Here is a 20330-nt window from a genome sequence, read left to right as displayed (position 1 = left end):
CTCTGCAGTGTGGCCTGGAAATTCCAAACAGTGAACATGTTTGTTTTGTTTAAATCGTGTTTGTGTGTGGAGTGCGTGTCTGTGCGTGTTGCAGTGACTGTTCGCTTCTGCCATCAGTGCCTGTCCCCCCCATCATCCAATACTAACAGGTTTTACTTCTCAAGCAGTTCTTTTATTAAATGCATACATCATATCGCAATTTTACTTTGCAGGTAGAATTAAATCCTCATTCTAAATGTTTGTGTTGCTTGAACCACATATCGTAGTGTACTGCTGTTTATATTAACAGACACCAAACTTGCTTTATATTCATAGTTCTCTGGGTAACCTCAATATTAATAATTCTCTGGGTAAAATGGTTGACCATGTAAATTTTTTCTACTTAACGTAATGTTTCTCGATATGTAATTTCATCTCTATTGTGGCTAAAGGCAAAGCATGAATGCTCGGAGAGTCACTATTGACAAAGGTGAATCGAATACATTCAATTAATGGGCCATATACAAAAATTGATGATTTTTATATAAATTGCATCATAAATAGCCTTTCACTTGGGAACCAGGCATCAGTCATTTTACTTTGGAATGATTTATTTTTATTTTGGAAGATTTAGATAGCATTTCATCAGCCACATGCACACTGTGAGGACATAACAGATGCACAGTTATTGATTGCACTGGTCAATAAAGACCAGTTTCCTCTTGGGCTATTGTACTAATGCGCTTAGGGTGAATGTCACAGCAAACATTGCAGCCCAGGTTATAAAATGCACCCGAGTGCCTTAATTATTCACAAGGCCTTCCCACCAGCTCTGGCCCTCCAGTAGAAGCAGAAGGAGAATAAAGACTTGGGGGTGGGCAGCCAGATGCATGAGGATGATGTCACTTTTCCCTGCTAAAACCAAGCAAGGGCACCTGGGACCGAATGATGTACTCATGGTCATGAATCACAAATTTACCAGGAATGTCTCAGAGAGGGCGGCTCGGTGGCGCACTGGTTAGCACGTCCGCCTCACAGTTAGGAGGGTGCCGGTTTGATTCCACCTCCGACCCTCCCTTTGTGGAGTTTGCATGTTCTCCCCGAGCCCGCATGGGTTTCCTCCAGGCACTCCGGTTTCCTCCCACATACCAAAAACATGCTCGGTAGGCCGATTGAGCACTCCAAATTGCCCCTAGGTGTGAGTGCGAGTTTGTCTCTGGCTGGCAACCGGTTCAAGGTGTCCCCCGCCTACTGCCCGATGACCGCTGGGATAGGCTCCGGCGCGCCCGTGACCCCCGTGGGGACAAAGCGGTACAGAAAATGGATGGATGGAAGTCTCAGAGAATGGTGGTCATTTCAGCTGCCGAGAGAAGTAGTAAGAAGAAGGGACATACAGATTCCCATGTTGTCGTCAAGTCGTCAAATCACAGATTGACATGTGACATCAACGAACTGACAATTTCATGCGGTACTCAGAAGTTGTAAAAGTACACACAAAGAAGAATGGCGTGTAAAGTTTCATTGTTGCGTGGAAGTATTTCCGCTCTCCTGCCAGGCTGCCGGTCATTTCTGAGAAGTGCTGCTGTAGGATGTGACGCAAATACTGGAAAATCAACACAGTTTGTAACACAGACAAGAGAGCGGCGCAGTGCTAAGACGCAAGCAGAGAACACTACAAGCATGAAATTTATAGTCTTACTTTCCCGATAGTGCATGTGCAAAAACAAAGTTGGGAGAAAAGTGCATTTCAAACCGATTGGCACAAAGACAATGTAACCATTTGAACTCGTCTTTGGTGATTTTATCCTTTTTTTTCCAGGGAGAAGCCACTCATCAGACTCAACATGTGACTGATCATTTAAACCGACTGGGTGGGATTTAATTAGTAATGGGCATTGGAGACCCCTTTGGGCGCCAGATGTCACAGAACAGTTTGACCACGCTATATTAGATCTATCTTGTGAAAGGACACACACAAAAAAAGATGGTCCTAATTAGGTTTTCGAATCAGATTTCATCTGGTGAGTGCCGGTCATTGTCACTGCACTAAATGTAATAACAATTATCGGCAAGCTTTATTACTTGAGACAGATGGTGGGGTAAGTTCACTTTTAAGTAAATTGGACACCATTAAAATGGTCCATTCGCTCACCTCATTTAACTTTGCCACCAAAGCTATCCATGTTTAAAATTGTCATTTTATGCTCTGGGATAATTTACTCTAAATATCGCCGAACCTCTCTGCATCCCATACTTTAAGAGCATTTCAGCTTGGACATAACTATTAGTTACCAGTTTTGGGATCTGTCTGGTACTGATTGACTGATGGCTTTGTGTCTTGCAGAAGGAACAATGAAAATGCACTCTCTCAATCCTCTTACCCAAATATGGTATTGACAGTCAAGCAATGACTAAATTCTTTCCTGGAGCAATGTCACAAAAATAGCCTGTGCTCTCTTTTGTTGTGGGAGATCTTTCCACTTAAGACATTATTGTCCATGTAGGACATTTTTTTGTGTGCTTCCTTACACAGTCATTAATGACTCACTTAAATTACCTGTAATACATAATGGACAAAATATAAGCTATGAATTTTGTTATCCTCAGTTTAATTGCATTCCCTGAACCAAAAAGATGCATTCCCAGAACGAGATTATTTTTCCTGTTGACTCTTCAAGACAAATGTCTATTCTGTTTGCTCCGCCAGTCGTCTCGTAGAAAATCAAGAATCTCTCTCTCTCTCTCTCTCTCTCTCTCTCTCTCTCTCTCTCTCTCTCTCTCTCTCTCTCTCTCTCTCTCTCTCTCTCTCTCTCTCTCTCTCAAAAAATAAATGGATAGATGGATGTATGGCTTCTGAGACACCTCATAGGTAAAATTGTCTGCTGGTTATTCTGGTCAGACTATGTTCGCAAAAAGTGGACTATTCCCTTGACTGTCAATCAAGGGCATTTTTTTAAAAGTGTGGAGTGGTTGGAAATTGATCGACAAGACAAAGATGTGTGAACAATGATACTTCTTCATAGTCCTTATCACTCACCTTGAGCATATTTCAAGTTCACCTGTCTGATTTAGCAAAAGTGACAATTACTAAACACACAATACATGAGGCACTTTAATATTAGAGTACATAGGTTTTAATCTCAAATGTGTAATGATGTATGTGAATGTAGAAATACTACAATTCAGTACAAGGCAATAAAGGATGGCCAGGGATCTTTCCAAATTGTCCTAGACTTCCCAGCATGGCCGGTACACTCGTCCCACCATGCATCTCATGGTGTCCCGCCTCAGGATGGGGAAGTTCAGGTCCTGGTTGTTGTCATCAGCTCGTCTTTTGTAGAGGGGCAGTCCATTTCGCAGCGCTCGCAGGTCACGCCAAAGACTCGGATCGGCAACAATGATCCGCTGCCCTCTTTTTTTGCCCTCAGCCTCGCCGCGGTTGTTTTCTGTCACCTCCTCACTCAGTATGGAGGTGAATGCGTCCTGCTCCAAGGAGTTGTCTTCAGCCAGGTCCACAGGCGATGCGCCAGAAGAGTGCAGCACGAGTGCTGCTGCAAAGATGATGCACATGAGAGACCGTCGCATGGTGAAGATCTTTTTGGAGACCGCTTGGTTTCAGGAACGAAACGCTCTGCAGATGTCTCAATTACTTGTTGTGATTTAAAGATCTTGGGATGTTCTTTTATACCATTTGGGATACGTAGGATTGTCCATGCTGGCTTTTGTCCTGAACATCATCTTAGGTTCTCCTGTTGTGCTCAGGAAATTAGCTGAAGGTATCAATACAGGGCTGAGTAGAACTCTCATACGTTCAAGTGTGTTGTCTTTACACAAGTTAATTAAAGTTGTGCAAGGGATGACTTTGGACCATTAATAACAAAACAGTGGGAATTCTTTGAGCAACTGAAAGCAAGACAACTTCAATCCAAAATGACTGACCTTTAAAGTAATGGGGTGGGATCAACACCCACAGGCACATTGTGGTTTCATACGCTGCGATGACGGCTAATCAGTTCAACTCATTGTTCACTATTTTTTTTTTACAGCAATTACCAGGTAGGATTAGTGAGTGATGCTGGCAAAAGATTGTTGAAGTGTTTGTCATGTAGGCAGCCTCTTGTAAACGTGGCAGCGGCAAAGTGAAGTTCATTTAAATTGTTATTATTAAATCATATATATAATTAAATATAATTAACTCATTGAAATAATAATTTCAAGAGAATATTGTAACAAATGAGTTTTTCATACAACCTTTGTTAAATGCCCGATGACCAATAATCAAAGCCTTACCTGCCTGTTTCCAACTTCTTTAATAAAATAACAAAACAAATGCCTACAACAAAATAAATTAGCGTTATCACCCTGATACCAGCATTTGCCCCCTCCCTCCCACAGAGTCCAGGATTTACTTATGTATGTATGTATGTATGTATGTATGTATGAGTGACGTGCGGTGAGGTTCATGACTGGGGAGGCACTGACGTAACCCCCTCCCCATTCCCCGGTAAAATTTGTCCGACACCTAAAAAGGTCACAAAAAAGGTTAGGGAACGCTGCTCTAGAGTAGCTTATTCATTATTTAATTTGAACTATTATAATTGAAATCACATATCATCAGTCTTCACACATAAAAACACTCAATAAAGCACATGGAATCAAAATCAAAGACCCGTTGTCTGAATCAAACCTTTTAACTCCGGAGTTGGTCTTCCTTTACTGATGACCTCGTGCTTCGACTGAAAATCCATAGTTGAAAATGGTTTGGATATGTAATCCTCCATTGTAAAATAAAATGTAAAAAAAAAAAAAAAAAAAAAACGAATGTAAAACGAAATAAATGGACGACTGCTCCTCATATCAGTTGTTCACTGTAAATTTGAACTGGAGATCACTTATTCTACAGGTGGGCGCATTAAGCATCCCGGGATCACTAGCACCCCCTACCATAAGGCTGGATAACCTTTTTTTCGTTGCCTCCGCAAGGTCTCTTTTCAAAGCCGTTTTGTTCATCTAAAGCAGGGGTGTCAAACTCATTTTTTTTGTGGGCCGCATTGTAGTCATAGCTTCTTTCGGAGGGCCATTATGACTGTCAACCCAAATAAATGTATGAGCACCTCATATTATATACAGTAAAAGCTACAAAACAAACTGACAAATAAGTCGTTTTCAAATCAGGTAAGTAAAAACTGGTCAAATAAAAAAATAAAAAAAAGATATTAAAATTAAAGCCAATTTGCAATTCTAGAAATGACACACAAATTTGATGCACAATTTGTCTTCATGGGCCACATAAAATGATGTGGCGGGCCGTATCTAGCCCCGGGGCCTTGAGTTTGACACCTGTGATCTAAAGAAACACGACGTTACAGGGAGATAATAAAAATCACTAAATATTATATACATGATCTTAACTACGGAAATTTGTTAATTTAGCCACAGTGTTTGAAGACTTAAACAGCGACATAGACAGACAGCAGTTCAGTCTAACTGCATAGCCTGTCAGCATAGGCAGCCGTGTGATTACGCAATCCTCAGAGGAGGCAAGGCAGGAAGTTGCCTCCTCCGAGCGAATCGTCTTCGGTTTTAAAATAACTGTAAAAACAATAGCAATTTTGGTTCAAAATGATACAAAACTACTGAAATTAAAAGGAAAATAACTTTATAATAAAAACAATTGCATTTGTTTTTTCCCCTTTTCATGATGGCAGGGGAGGGAGGCACTGGTATCTATGTATGCATGTATATAGTCCTGAACTTTTCTAGGGTGTTGTTGACCCCTGTATAGGTTCACAAATTTGTAAATCATTGTTTTCTGTTTTATTTACATTTTACACAACATTCCAACTTCATTAAAATTGGAATTTGTAACTAAAAACAAAACAGCTAAGTTCGGAAAAGAGAGAAGCAGAGGTTCATCAAGGAAACTAAAGCTTGACTAGCCTGCAGCCCAGTCGTACTGGAACTGCAACAATGGATGAAGATTGGCTCGATCAATAATTGGACGTAATTAGAGTCCCACCAGTAGGTCAAATGATGGAAGTGATTTGTACTTTCAGTTTTTCTCAGGTAATTTGCTACTTTTACCATAGAGGACAAACTTATTTAGTTGAGCTGCCTGTCTTCCTCTCTGATTGTTCACAAGAGAAAGGCCCACCTAAGTCATATTCAATTGGGGCTGTCATAAACCAAACATGTTTTTTTCTTTCATTTCATGTTGGTATAATTGGGCTGGATAAAGGTTATGCTATAATGCTCAATGGCCAAAATAATCACAGTCGAATAGAGCCAATAAAAGAGCTCAGCAAAAGTCTGCCAAGTGTTAGTTTAACATGTTAATTTTAGTAACGTAACGTTCTTATTCTCTTCATGGTGCAGAGACGAGGCCAAGCTGGCCTGGATAACACTGTACTATATTAGGGATCATCAACTGGTGGCCCGTGGGACGAATCCGCCCCGCGACTTGATTCCATAATTGGGAGGATGCATGACAAAATATTTGTTTAAAGAAAAAAACTGACTTATAAATGCTAAAAAAAAAAAGTATTTATGTAAAACACTCGAGTTGTGTCATTTTATGAAAGGCGTTGTAAAAGTGATTATGCTTAGCATTTGAATTGCATAGTCTACATTGGTTGCTCAATCATGAGAGCCACATGGCTGAAACAGTGAGTGAGCAAGAAAAGGTGGCAGCTGCAAATGTATGGTTTAGAGAGCAGCTGAAGGGAGAATCTTTTGTAAACTGATATGTCTGCACAGTCATGACCTCAGCTTCCAAGCACAAATTATTTGCATTATCAGTAAGTTTGAAAGTAAGAATAGCCAAGACAAACAATGTGTCATAGTGGAATGCAAGAGACGGTTCTATGCTTCAGTGGATTTTCAAGAAAGGGGGAGGTTGTGCTCTTAGAACGGTCCCATTTTTAGTTTTTCACTCAATTTAATCAAATTCTCTCAATTTTGTTGCAAGTCAATGAACTTGCTATCGTGTCAGATGTGACTATATCCCAACTTAGAACAACGAAGCTTAACACAAAAAGATTCAGGTCTCAGCCAAAACTGCCATCAAGCTATTAGCCAGGGAACCTTCTGTGAGTGATGGTCTTATGAGCCTGATGAAGACAGTGCTTAGCTCATATACAGCAGATGTTCCTGCTCAGAAAGGCTCTCTGGAGGGCTCCAGGGAATTGTGGGATGGATTGGGGTCAAACGATATCTCCAGGGTCTCAGCTGTGATCATAAGGATACACATTAGCTTAAAAATGCTTTAGCCAATTGAGTGTTGAGGTTGGGGAAGTAGTGTAAAGTTGCAAAGCGTTTTAAATGCTACAAGTTCTCATTTCGATATAGCAGAAATGCTTTTGAAACTAACTGGCATAGATGCAATGGAATGCATTCACAGAGTTTAAATACTAGCAAATTTGCACTAATAGTGATCTACAGAAGGCTCACCAACATGGTGCCCATGTGTAACCCCACCTGCAAAATAGCTTTCCCAACGATTGGACATTACTGTATGAATTCTTAGAAATGTTAGTGAACATTTGGAAATTGTCAGTAATTTCAAGTATTGATGCATGTTGATACACTGTCTCAATTTCACAGAAATATACGATGGTCAGTATTTATGTAAATCAAAATTACATATTCTATTAAAAGTTGAGAAAATGGTTTCATTAGCATTTTCGAGTGCTAAGCCTTTGCATTAATTGCCCAAGTTACTCTCTTCTTTAAAATGGACGGTGAGCAAATGCGCAACAGCATAGAGTTCAGGTTTAAGGGTAGAACACATCACTTATAAATTGGGAGACTATCACTCTCCCACTGAGCCATGTGGAAAAAGTAATTTAGCATGCAGTAATCACTGTTTGCTAAAACATTTGATGGCTTCAAAACAAAATAGGGAGGGGGGGGGGTTGTAATTATTCTCAGATGATTTATTTTAACAGGGCTGCTGGAGACAGGAACCCTTTCAAACTTGCGACACTTGGAAAGAAAAAAACAACAACCTTGAGACAGAAAAAGTAAAGTGATTCTGCCTTAAACTGCAGTGCCTAACCAGCAAAATTAAATTTGAGTTAAATTGTTTATTTCAGCATGTACACAAAACATTAGAGTTCCATTTCACATAAATCGTCAAAAAAGGATGCCGGTGAAAGTAATTTGCTTATGAAACCCTGTCCCGACTTCAACCAAGGTTTCAATGTCTGGAACACAATCTACGTTTAATTCAAAGTCTTGCTCAAAGATCACCAGGGTTATATAGGATACCAAGTGTTAAGATGCCCGCTTGACTGTTGTACGCACAATTTACATGAGCACAACCTTGTCGTGCCTATTGTGTTTAAGCACGAATAGATTTGTTAAAGTAGTCAGGAAATACAAGTTGGACTTTTAAGAATCCAGGGGGGAATTATGATTTATTCTTAGTGAGACTAATTGCTAAATGCATGCCCGCAGCTCGGGGTGTTTTAGGCGGAGGGAATAAAAAAATAAATCAGTAAATAGTACACTCTGCTGGTAGGAGATCCAAAGTGCATTTCCACATGTAAATTTAACACCTGAATATGAACTTCAGAGTGCAAAATTAGAGTAAAATAAATAGAACATTTAACTTTTGGTGAATACATTTAATTAAACACATTTCAGAATGTAAACAAGTTGAACAGCAGCGTATGAACAGCATAAATGTGACCATTTTTAAGCACAACCTACAAAAATAGTCTTTCAGAGCAGACACACATTAGAATTGCCAATATCGAGTTTGCATCCAATTAGTTTAATATTACGGGGGGGAAAAAAAAAAAGCAGACACTTTCATACAGATTTAAAACTGATTAAAATCAGCGTAAAAGGGATTAAAAAGCTTTAGGGGCCATTTGTTACAAGGTCACATCTGTACAATATAACATTCCAAGTTCGAGCTCACTGGGCAAGCTGCTTCGCAAGATCTTTCACTACAGAAGACTTGAGTTGCGAGATGGTTGCAATCCTCATCTGTTTTGACGTAGAGTATTTGTCTTTGACAGCCTGCAAAATCAGATTAAAGCATCCTCGTATTCGCGTCTAAAAAGTAAATAAGTTTGACATTTAAGGCAGCCTCTTACCATATGCTTAGTTTGTCCTTCATTCACCTTCACGACATTTCTGGCAATGAGTGCAATGACTGGTATCAAACTATCTGGTGTGTACTCCATGTAATGCTGCAATGTCGCATCCTGAAAACGGAGGGAGAAAAAACACACAAAAAAAACTAACATGCAGTCTAACATTGCCCACTGATTCCCAACCACAGGGACATGGAAATAGGACATTAAATTCACAGGGTTGCGGGGAAAAAAAAAAAAAGAATTTAAATGATATTTTACGCCAATGGGCCCACAAAACCCTTATTTTAAAGCAGCACTCACCCATTCACCTGCATCCAAGAGCTTGAGTGTAAGAGCCAAAGCAGCACTTGCAACCATTGAAGGCGGGTAATGAACCATTTCATAGTCGATCATGGTCAGCTCGAGCAAGTACTTTGCTAGTGTGTGTTGCTCTCCAGTCACCTTAGTGACGACGCGGAGAGTTAGTTAAATATTTTAGCCCATCAGATTTTGATTTTTAAATATACATACTGCAACAAACCTCATGAATCTTTGAGGCCCTCCTGAGGAATTGCAGGGGTAGAGGGCGACCGAGTTGAAATTTCAGCACACGCAGGATTGTCATTTCCATCTCTCGGATTTGGGCAGTGGTGTAAGCCTGGTCTGTCACTAAGGCGAAGTCAACGATCTCTGGTGGATACATCTCCTCATACTTCGAAGCAAGGAACATGGCAGTCACTCCAACAAGCTGCAGCTGCTTCTTTGAGACTGGGTTGTCCTTTCAACGTGAAAACAAATTGTCAGCATCAGTCATTTTTTTTTATAGAGTTTCACAAAGGACTTCCCTATGACCATTTACCTGAAGAAAGCGGTCAATTATTCCTACAGTCATATACATGGTCTCCTGCAGCAGGCGGAATTTCAGGCTCACTTGGACTAGCCAGTCAATAAGTATGGCCCGCATGTTTCCGGTCACTTCCTGGCCTTGAAGATAATTGGCTCGTACATTCTGCTCAGCCTGAAGAAGACACTTGATGTCTTTGAAAAAGGCAGACATTGTATACCGCCAAGTATAAAGCGCTACAGCTATAAAGTAGAGGGATCTAGCTCTAACTCTGATGAACTACAAAATGCTAGTACAGTTAGACTTTGTATTAAGATTTATGTAAATCATCTTTAAGTTCATCATTTATTAAAACCTTTTAACCAATTTCCTTACCAGAAAGTACATTTAAAACAAAATTTTCTCAGGAGTATGAAAGTGCAGTTTTAAACTGTTTCATTATAACCTCTAGTCAAATTGGCTTTAAAAATTCAAAAAAACTGAACCCTTTTTTTCAACCTTTTTTCTCACCTCCAGCTGCCGCATGTACTTGTATATGTCTTTCACATATTCACTGCAGAGCATAGGGTTCTCACAGTCATCTGCATCAACATCCCTGATTGTATTATGCAGAATGACATCAGAAAATGCCTGACACAAGTCAGCTGGCTCACAGCCTGAAGTCTCCATTGGAGTCGGAGACGTTGGCACCACCTAAAACAGTCATGAAGGTGGTTTAGCAGTCCGACAGATACAGATTACAATGCTAAAAATTTACCTGTTCCACAGGAACATTGTCTGGTTTTGGCTCAGCCTTTTTAGTCACAACGGGAACCTTTGAGCTTTTAACAACCTGGGACTTGACGACCTACGTGATGGATAAGGTAAGCAAATATTACACTACATGCAATTAACTAACAAGTGCTCAAAATACATTTTATATCGAAAGGAACATGCAATCAAGCAACACATACGACACTTAAACTTGTATCTTTTACCTGCGGTATGCTACATACATTTCTGGGGGGGGGGGGGGGGCATTTATAAAATGGCTGCTGGTTTTTAAATATGTGGATCACAAAAAAAGCCATTGTTATAAAACGCTTTTATTTGGCAGTTCGTCGATCAATAAAAAAAAAAAGTTTCTTGTATTGTAAAAATAAATTACCTTCTTCTGAGTCTCTTTTTTAGCTGCCACATTACCAATGTCCCCAAGAGCGGCTCGCGTCTTGAGTGTGGGAGCAGTTACTGAGCATGTCTTAACAGCGAGTTCCGTCCTGGTGGAAGCCAAGCGGTTCTGAAAACAAAATTAAAGTTGATCGTGGCGACATTACAATGGAACTGCGAAAGAATACAATGAATACAATTGCTGATCAGGAGTAGAACATGTATCAAATTTAGCACGGAGGTGTTAAAGATCAACCTAAAATAAAGCCGCTACCATACCAATAGAAGACTTGCATGCTGAATAAGTTATATTTGACTTACTCTTGTAGCACGAAAGGCCATTATTAAAAGACTGTTGCTTCTAAGACGCAGTTTTGTGACCCGAAGACTGAAGCGTGAACTGTGGTCTAACTTGGAGTCTTGGTTTAAATCCTTGCGCACTGCAAGCCTATTGGCTGGCTTAAACTGTCGGAGGACGTGATTGGTCTAACGCATCTGTAGTCAATGTGTTCCCGTGACACCAGCAAAAACGTCATAATTTTTTAATAAGAGTAATAAAAAACACCAAAACATCGAGCAAAATTTAACATACCCTACCTGCATGACATATCAAATACAAATCTAAAAGATACCTCGTAAATAATAAATACGGTCACGTGAATTTTTTGAAATTCCACTTCCGTTTCCTGTTTTTATCCTCGACGGAATGCTCTATGTTGGAAAACACAATCTAAATCATTTTAGGCTTTATCAAAACAGAGGATATCAACGTATATTTGAATAAAAATTGAGATCCAGTTTTTTTTTTTTTTTTTAAAGAGGAATAAAGCACAACACACAAATAAAATACGTTCGTTTTGGACTCGATATTTTGATGAAAAAAAAAGTAAAAAGAGAAGGATCTGAGGTTTTGGTGCAACCTTTATGCCAGGAAAGGGTCCAAAAATACTTTTCCAGGAATCACTTTGAATTAATATAAAAATTACAATTTGTGAACAAAACCTTGACTGTGAGAAGAAACGAAGCTCAGTGGCCTAGTGTTCGCCCTGAGACTGTAAAGTTGTGGGTTCAAACCCCGGCCGGGTCATACCAAAGACTATAAAAATGGGACCCATTGCCTCCCTGCTTGGCACTCAGCATTAAAGGTTGGAATTGGGGAGGTTACGATCACCAAATGATTCCCGAGCGCGGCACCGCTGCAGCTCACTGCTCCCCTCTCCCCCAGGGGATGGATCAAAATTACATGGGGATGGGTTAAATGCAGAGGACAAATTTCACCACACCCAGATGTGTGTGTGACGATGATCATTGGGACTTTAACTTTTAAAATACATACAGATTGGCTATCTGACCGCCCTCCTTTGTATTCGAAATTGCGCCCCCCTGTGGTACCTATATAGAAGTTATTTATGTATGTTTTTCAATCGCGGCGTCTGCTCGCGCAAAACGTTACCCCCACAAAATGTCTAATTATGTAATACAAAGTAAAACCAAAACATTATGGGGATCATTGCGTTGCAAAAGGGCTAGTAGATACAAAAAAAAAGTAGATTCGAAAATATATCACGCCATGAGGAATTCATAAAATATATTGTACCAAACTAAGGACACGAAAATCAAATAGAAATATAAAAATAAATGAACTAATTTGAATGTATTAAATAATGTGATTAAGAAACAGCACGAAACAGGATATTCTTCTTCTTCTTTTATTTTCTTCTTCTTCTTCTTCTTCTTCTTCTTCTTCTTTTCCCCTCAGGGATCGCCACAGCGAACCATCTGTTTACATCTCATCCTGTCATTTGAATTCTCTTCAATCAGACTCTCACCCCAACTAACTTCCTCTTTCACTCTATCCATAAATCTCCTCTTTGGTCCGATTTACATATTAACAATGTTGTAGATAAGTCCAACAGATTTTTCAAAAATGTTGGGCCAAATCAAGCAGAAAAAGTTTATGATTCTGATACAGCAGCAATTTTAACCAATTGAAAGAAACGATCGATTAATCAATTATTCTTGATACCTTCCATATTAGATCAATACAATTTGGGAAGCACTGTTTATTTTCCATGAATGGAATTTATAAGAAACTTAGAATAAAATTCAGTGTACAAAAAGTTATTGAACGCAGCAAATATTTTATTAAAATTACCCTCATGAGAGTACACCAACACTATATTTATGAAATATTTATTAATAGTACAATTGAACACAACCTCTTCTTCCACTCAGTCAAGCGTTCACAATTTCCATGACGTCCACCGGAAGCGGAGTTCCTAAACGCAACATTTAACCAAACAGATGCCACCTTGGATTAACAACACAGTTCACACTAGGACGCTTAGGGCGCTAGCCTGAGTGGCGGAGACAAATTTTGCCTCAGACGTCGTGAAGAAAAAAACAACGCAAAAAAGACGGCCCGTGCTGTGCACCAACAACCAAGTCATTATTCAAAAGAAAACCAACAATCATCTCACATAGGCGGTAAGTGAACTTAATGAGCGCAAGCTAGCCTCGCTTGTTGTTTAGTGTATTTTTTGTGTGTGTTGGTTTAACCGTTTACACTTAAAAGATTGTGAAGTTAAAGTTAACTAAAATACATTGTCCTCGTTGACACGGTGTTAGTATATATTCACAGAGATTTTTGGAATAGTCTGCTTCGTTGTTTTCGTATTTCAAGCTAGAAAGAGAGGAAGAGTAATATTATTCATATTTCACGAGTGCAGGTATATTCATTTTGTCAGATTTATTTGTACGTTCTAAAGGTAAGACGCTAAAAGCTTTTCTGTTGACTTCAGCACTAGCTAAAATCACGAGAAGCCGCTCCACGCAATACTCTTGGCTAACCCCCGTTAGCGTACTAGCTACCAGGGACTAAAAGTTACGTCAAAATACGTGAAAACTACATGTTCTGGGCCTTGCACGATAAGCCATGTCTATAGCTACATGTCGGTTGCGGTATTTACATCTATAAGAGATTTCTTCTCCGAAAAAGTAACTGTTGGTGACAGGCATTAGCGTGCTAGCATGACTCAGTGGATTTGCTCAAGTGACACCATTGTGGCCTGATCGGCCGACTAACTGTGATTGCAAACGTGTTGAATTTTGACCTCTAAACAAGGTAAGCAGGTAGACAACCTACTTATGTTTCTGATTACTGTTAGCATGCTGAATTGTCAACGTTTTCAGGTAACAAGTACATTTTGTGGGATGGTAGCCTTTGTCACGATGTTTGGAGCATTTCGCTGTTGATGTATTTCTCACTTCTGTTTTTCTTGAGTAGATTATGTTTCTCCGCAGGGATAGTAAATTTCTTTATTTTTTTGGGTACATTGAGGTTTACTGACGATTTCCGTCCGTTCAGTGATGCTAACTGAATCACACAATTGTGATTGCAGGTCACATGAGTATAGCTGTAAATGCAGGTTTATAATTGTACATGCACATACAGACTTCATTCCCCAAAATATTCGCTCCTTACTTAACTCTCATATGAACTAAAGGGACATCGCAGCAAAATTAGATGAATTCATTTTTTTCAACCATTCCATTTCTTCACACTGATATTGACTGAGAAGCCTCAGTCCTCAGTCTGTGGTTTAATTCATCCCCGAGGTTGGTCCTAGCCAAACTCCCATTCATAAAGGGGCCTTGCTTTGTGCATTGGTGCGCCGTCATGTTTGAACTGAAACAGGTCATTCCTTAACTGCTCCCAGGAAGTGCGACACATCCAAGTGTCCAAATTCTCTTGCTATGCTTGAGTATTTAGAGTCTGTCACTGGAAGTAAGGAGCCATTTTGGACAATTCCAAACTCCTAAACCTTGTGGAGAGACTTTACAGAAGAGTTTAATCTGTGTCCGCTGCAAAGAGTGCACTGACGTCATAGTAAAACCCTATGGATTAACTTTATGAAAGTCAAGGTTGGTGAGTGAAGACTTTTGGTATTCCACTCAAGAAAATTGCTGAATGATGACTTAAGTTAAAAAATCTACACACCTCACAGGACTGTCGGTCAGACTAATCTGTTAGACATCTGATGATAGTTTTTTTGCTTTACGTTTGAAGAAAGGCACCAACTGCTCACATTAACCTGAATCTGTATTTTATTTGAATACCAATTCTTATTTCCAGTTTTGCGAACATTCATTAGCAATAATCATGAAGCTTTATCAGCGTAATTCCTTAGACGGGTTAATTTCATTTCTATTTTAAATACTATTTTAAAAACTATAAACACATGCAATGCTTCAAGATGGATACTTTTTTGTTTGTCTTCAGGTTAGTCTACCAGACATCGCTATGGCCCAGGAGACCAATCAGAGCCCAGCTCCTATGCTCTGTGCTAACGGCTGTGGTTTCTATGGGAACCCTAGGACTAATGGCATGTGCTCGGTTTGCCACAAGGAGCACCTGTCACGACAGAACAATGGAGGAGTCAGTTCCCTGACTGCTGTGGGTAAGACCTACTGTGTCTTTTTTTAAGGTTCCCACCTGCATGGATAAAAGCACTTGCGCTCATGGGCATGCTGTCCTCACCTGATATAAACGTATTTTCTTTACTGTCTGTGGCTTCAATTAAAGGTTGTCTAAATGTCAGGTAAATGCAAACATCTAAATTGCTAATAGAAAAATGATGAATTGACGAATGAATATACTTTTCTTTACTAGGGATGAGCATGAATTGACGGTGATTTGAATTGGGATTCCTTATAGCCAACGCAATGTATATTTTACATATTATAATTTAAAAATGTATGTTCAGGAATATTCCACGGCAAAAATTAATACTTTAAATCTAGTACGAGCAGTTCATTTGGATGCACATGAATGCAAGTTGAGAGCTACTACACATGTGGTTCTTTGTGATTGTTTTGTCATGCATCCTCTCTGGCAGGGAGCAGCGGTGGCCCCACGGTCGAGGCTTCAGCAATCCAGAGGTTAGAGGCCACCTTGAATAATGCTGCAGCAGCGGCCGTGGCTGCAGCAGAGGTTGCAGCTGAGGCGGCAGCTTCAGCCAAGGCTGCTGCAGCTGAAACTCTCAGGTAAGATCCTCCGTTGGAAAAGCAAAGAGCATTTAAAATGGTCAAGTGGCAATTCCGTCACTTTTCATGTTGCCTTAGATAAATGTGAAACATGAAATATGGTTTGATGATGATCATCGTGTATCTAATCTCAACATGTTTCTATATTGCAGTGAGATGTCAACACCGGTTTCTATAACAAAAAAAATGGCTGAGATGAATTTCTCGTCAGAAGACAAAGGAGTGTCGGGAAGCAAAGCAGAACTTGCAGATTCTAGTGGGTGTCAATTTAATTGGTTTTCCCATAGTTAAAAAAAAAAAAAAGAAATAGTTTCCAAAACATAACTGCTTGTGAAAAATTGTAGGTAGTTTTAACTGGCAAAAAGACTGATAAGATTGAATAATGATCTTTCATTGATGCTTCTTCTGTCACGTGAATTATTCCATCTTAGACAGTAGTACCTTCAGAGTTGACAAATCCTCTAAGCTAACTTTTGAGCTGTTTTGACTTGGTCACTAACAGGCTGAATTATAATGATAAACAAAATAAGCTTGCTTTTCAAGAAAAAAATGACCTGCTCAAAACACATATTTGTCTTGTCATACATTTATTTTTCAATGGCTTACATTCCTTTTAGAGACATCTTAACAGACATCCCCTCTCTGATTTTTTTTCTTTCTGAAGTCAAACGTTTTCATCTCTTGTTTGCAGTGGGGAGTCAGACGACAGTGACGACTATTCATCCTTCCACTGCTAGCTGTGAAGAGTCCCAAGACCCAGAGCCACCCAAACCCAAGAAGAACCGTTGTTTTATGTGCCGCAAAAAGGTTGGCCTTACAGGTGAGTTGATAGAAAAACCTGTTTTCCAATCCTACAGCAGGTGGAAGAAACTGTATTTTCTCATATTTATTTATCACATTTCTCATCTGTATTTTTTTTACTGTTTTTTTTCCCTTCAACATTTGGGTTGATCTTGATCCCAAATTGATCCAAAATTGTGAAAATGGCGCCAGCAGTAAAAAATTTTATTTTTTTTGTGGCTGAATTGAATCAGTTGACCTCCATATCTAGTACCATATTTTCTGGTCTTCTAATCGCAGTTTTTTTCATAGTTTGGGTGGGGATGCGACTTATACTCAGGAGCGACTTATCCGTGAAATTATTAACACATTAGATCATTTCACATGTTATTTTCACACTAAATCGCAAGAAGGCGCTCTAGGCCTGTGGAATAATTAGAACTGCAACTGATGAGTCTGACGTAAGCCACGTAGAAGAGGAAGTGCAACATCTACCTCCGGAGTTCGCGGTGTTGTTTAAATATCACACAGGGGATGAAGATTTCATTGGATTTAGTGATTTGGAGTGACGCGGATGGTTCGATAAACTTGTAAGCTTATTGTAAGAGTTATTTGAATAACTCTTAATATGTTACGTCAGGCACATATCAGTTTGTTGTTTGTGTCATGTAACGTTAGTACAATTATTCAGCCTGTTGTTGTCTCTATTCCATTTTTATTATATATATATATATATATATATATATATATATATATATATATATATATATATATATATATATATATATATATATATATATATATATATATATATATATGTATATATATATATATATATATATATATATATATATATATGTATATATATATATATGTGTATGTATATATGTGTATATATGTGTATATATATATATGTGTATATATGTGTATATATATATATGTGTATATATATATGTATATATATATATGTGTATGTGTGTCTCTCTTTCTCTTGTACTCCGGCATGAGTTATAGTCCGGAAAATACGGCAGTACATGGCAGATTATTCCAAATGTGATGTGACATGCCGTGATTTCTTTAAAATGAAAAAAGGACAGAAGTGGTGGCAAAATTACTTCAATGGACTCAAATTATTTGCATCCCATCTACTGTGTCACCCATTTCCACTAGAATGCCCCATGGATCTGTCCCTGTTCCCCCTCTATTTTCCTTCTATCATTGTCCATACATTTCAAAATCATCTTCCATCTCCGTTGTAAAATTGGTTCATGGATTACACAGAGTTTTACTGGTCTTGCACCTTCCTCCCTCTGTTGTCCTGACAAGCCTCATCTGATCACTATTCTGTACAGTATATGTATTCTCAGTAAGCTGTATTTCTTTCACAAACTTAAGCTGTCTTGTGGGGTTTCAGGTTTTGAGTGCCGTTGTGGGAACCAGTTCTGTGGCTTTCACCGTTACTCAGACCAGCACAACTGTCCGTACGACTACAAAGCGGAAGCTGCGGCCAAGATTCGCAAAGAGAACCCTGTGGTTGTCGCCGACAAGATCCAGAGAATATGAAAACTTTTGGGATCGATCGGCTTTACACAAAATGGACTTGAGCCCAGCCTTCTTTGATGGACCTCAACTGTATCCATCACTACCCATGGTTTTTTGTTTCTGTTGGTTCATATTTCCAGCTGTTGTTCTGTGTGTGATTTGAGTTTGTTTTAAGAAGTTGATTGCGAACAATTAAGAGGAATAACGGGGTCCATGTTGTGGCTTCCATCCGTTTGTGCATTTTCGACACTGCTGATCGTGTGCTGGCCCTGATGGCGGCAGGGGGGAGTGATTTTATAAATACGTTCAAGGTTTCCCCGACAGCTGTTATTGATCCTCCATAGTTGAGAAGATCACATGGTTGGGCTAGACTAGAGAGGGTTACTGCTGTTGGCTAGTGATGCCATCCCAATCATGCTTGCTCTCTGCTGGCATGAGTAGCAAAGTGAATATTAGACTTTTCTTTTTTTTTTTTTTTTCAAAATTTGGCCCCTTGTTCAGAAGCAAACCCATCAGAAATGGTCAGATAAAGGCATTCTGTGTTTTCAGGTTTGTGTCACTGTGTCATTGTCAACATCCATGTTGCTCACAAAATGTTACAAAACTAAAACTTTCTTTTGTGGAAAAAGATTTGAATGTTGACAGCTCAGTCCCATGCTCTTTAGGTCCATTACTAATACGACTATTTCTTTTCAATACCCTCCACACCTTTTTATGCCCTACCAGTATCTGTGTTGTCATATGACAAGTAGCCTAAACTTGAATAATTTGTTTTGCCTTTGACAGGGTTTGGTCCCACTACTGTTTTCCGTTTTACTTCATTTTTGAATGGTTTCTGCCATTTTAATGTGAGTTTATGTTCACAATGTTGGGAATGTTACATTACTATAATGTTGATCAAAACACATTTTTCTTTGTGGGGAAAAATGTGAACGGTTTTTGACTGAGAGTATGGGATGAGTAGTGTTTGCGTTTCATAAATCATTTTTGTGGGGAGGAGGGTCTGGCTGCTTAATCTTTTTTTTTTTAATCTGTTTTAGTTATGCAAGTTTGTACAAATGTCTTTATTTATATACTGCAGTGTGTGTTATCTTCCAATAATACAGAGTAAATTGTATGATGTAAATAAAATGTGTCACAGAAATTTCAATGTCACTTTTGGGCCCTTTATTTTCGGAGTGCAATTAAGTGAGGAAGTTTTACCTGGTCAAACACGGTTTATTTAATTTTTCTTTCTTTTTGCTCTTTTTTTTTTTTTAAGCTCTCTGACAGTAGTGCCAATATAAACCAATACTTGGAACTATTCGTAATTTCCTACCCTGACTAAGACCCTAGTGACAGCTGAAGAAAATCAGAACTTATTATAAATACATTTTGAGTTGACTTGCTGTTTACTTGTAACCTGGGACATGCGTAAATGAACCGATTCTCCACCAGTTACGCTGATTAAGCAGATGCCCATTAAGTGTCATTATTACACCAGGTCTGCATGAGAGAGGAAATAGGATCTCTTGCAGAGAACGTCCATGGCCATGGGTCACGTTTCCACAACGAGCTCTATTACCACACAATGAAACTGCATATTTGGATGCACTGAATATCCAAGTGCCCTTTTTCATCAGTGTTTTACACATTGGGACATTGTAAATAACGTTGCACCATAATATGTCAAATTGTGTACACATATGAATAAAAACAACCAGTTATTTGACCATTGTGCTGTTTAACAGGCATAAAGCTACATATTGACTCGTATTATCACTCGAATAGGAAAACGTTTTTCTATCTTTACAAAAAAAAAAAATCTTGTTTAACTGCTGTTTAATATTTTACGTCAAAATTATTCCTGTAGAAAAAGGCTTCTCGCTTTGTGGTTTGAACAATAAGACACAGGACTACTTGGCCCA

At 39.0% G+C, this 20330-nt stretch overlaps 3 protein-coding genes across 4 annotated transcripts; 1 reads left to right on the top strand and 2 right to left on the bottom strand.

Annotated features, from left to right (window-relative positions):
- Positions 1–3207: 3207 nt before the first annotated feature.
- On the bottom strand, positions 3208–3564 carry pmchl (pro-melanin-concentrating hormone, like). The gene has a single exon (XM_085926411.1). The coding sequence runs from the start codon at positions 3562–3564 to the stop codon at positions 3208–3210; it is 357 nt and encodes a 118-aa protein (XP_085782537.1).
- A 5027-nt stretch (positions 3565–8591) lies between these two features.
- On the bottom strand, positions 8592–11533 carry ccnb1 (cyclin B1). 2 transcript variants are annotated; one of them, XM_085926584.1, is made up of 9 exons: positions 11377–11533; positions 11057–11185; positions 10667–10756; positions 10420–10602; positions 9925–10083; positions 9607–9843; positions 9387–9527; positions 9084–9254; positions 8592–9006 (listed from the first exon to the last, which is right to left on the bottom strand). In XM_085926584.1, exons 1-9 carry the CDS (start codon positions 11395–11397, stop codon positions 8902–8904), a joined length of 1236 nt encoding a protein of 411 aa, XP_085782710.1. In that variant the 5' UTR covers positions 11398–11533; the 3' UTR covers positions 8592–8901. The 2 variants fall into 2 exon arrangements, with proteins under 2 accessions (XP_085782710.1, XP_085782711.1); XM_085926585.1 differs by having other exon boundaries at positions 9084–9194.
- A 1765-nt stretch (positions 11534–13298) lies between these two features.
- LOC147047860 (AN1-type zinc finger protein 5-like) lies at positions 13299–18900 on the top strand. The gene is made up of 6 exons (XM_085926790.1): positions 13299–13542; positions 15338–15515; positions 15954–16101; positions 16254–16357; positions 16793–16921; positions 18296–18900. Exons 2-6 carry the CDS (start codon positions 15359–15361, stop codon positions 18442–18444), a joined length of 687 nt encoding a protein of 228 aa, XP_085782916.1. The 5' UTR covers positions 13299–13542; positions 15338–15358; the 3' UTR covers positions 18445–18900.
- The last annotated feature ends 1430 nt before the right edge of the window (positions 18901–20330 follow it).

This window comes from Syngnathus leptorhynchus, chromosome 12, assembly GCF_054491065.1.
Source record: "Syngnathus leptorhynchus isolate UIUO chromosome 12, UIUO_Slep, whole genome shotgun sequence".
NCBI lineage: Eukaryota > Metazoa > Chordata > Actinopteri > Syngnathiformes > Syngnathidae > Syngnathus > Syngnathus leptorhynchus.
The sequence above is the reverse complement of the archived record's forward strand: the minus strand, read 5'-3'. Positions and strand labels throughout refer to the sequence as shown.

What these genes read in the sequence shown, in the direction of transcription:
- pmchl (XM_085926411.1), bottom strand. Translation starts at nt 3,564, where the DNA reads ATGCGACGGTCTCTCATGTGCATCATCTTTGCAGCAGCACTCGTGCTG.
- LOC147047860 (XM_085926790.1), top strand. Translation starts at nt 15,359, where the DNA reads ATGGCCCAGGAGACCAATCAGAGCCCAGCTCCTATGCTCTGTGCTAAC. An exon ending in CAGTTCCCTGACTGCTGTGG is followed by an intron (nt 15,516 to 15,953) that starts GTAAGACCTACT and finishes CCTCTCTGGCAG; the next exon opens with GGAGCAGCGGTGGCCCCACG. An exon ending in AGCAGAACTTGCAGATTCTA is followed by an intron (nt 16,358 to 16,792) that starts GTGGGTGTCAAT and finishes TCTTGTTTGCAG; the next exon opens with TGGGGAGTCAGACGACAGTG.
- ccnb1 (XM_085926584.1), bottom strand. Translation starts at nt 11,397, where the DNA reads ATGGCCTTTCGTGCTACAAGA. An exon ending in AGTACATGCGGCAGCTGGAG is followed by an intron (nt 10,084 to 10,419) that starts GTGAGAAAAAAG and finishes TGTCTTCTTCAG; the next exon opens with GCTGAGCAGAATGTACGAGC. An exon ending in AAGGACAAACTAAGCATATG is followed by an intron (nt 9,007 to 9,083) that starts GTAAGAGGCTGC and finishes CTGATTTTGCAG; the next exon opens with GCTGTCAAAGACAAATACTC.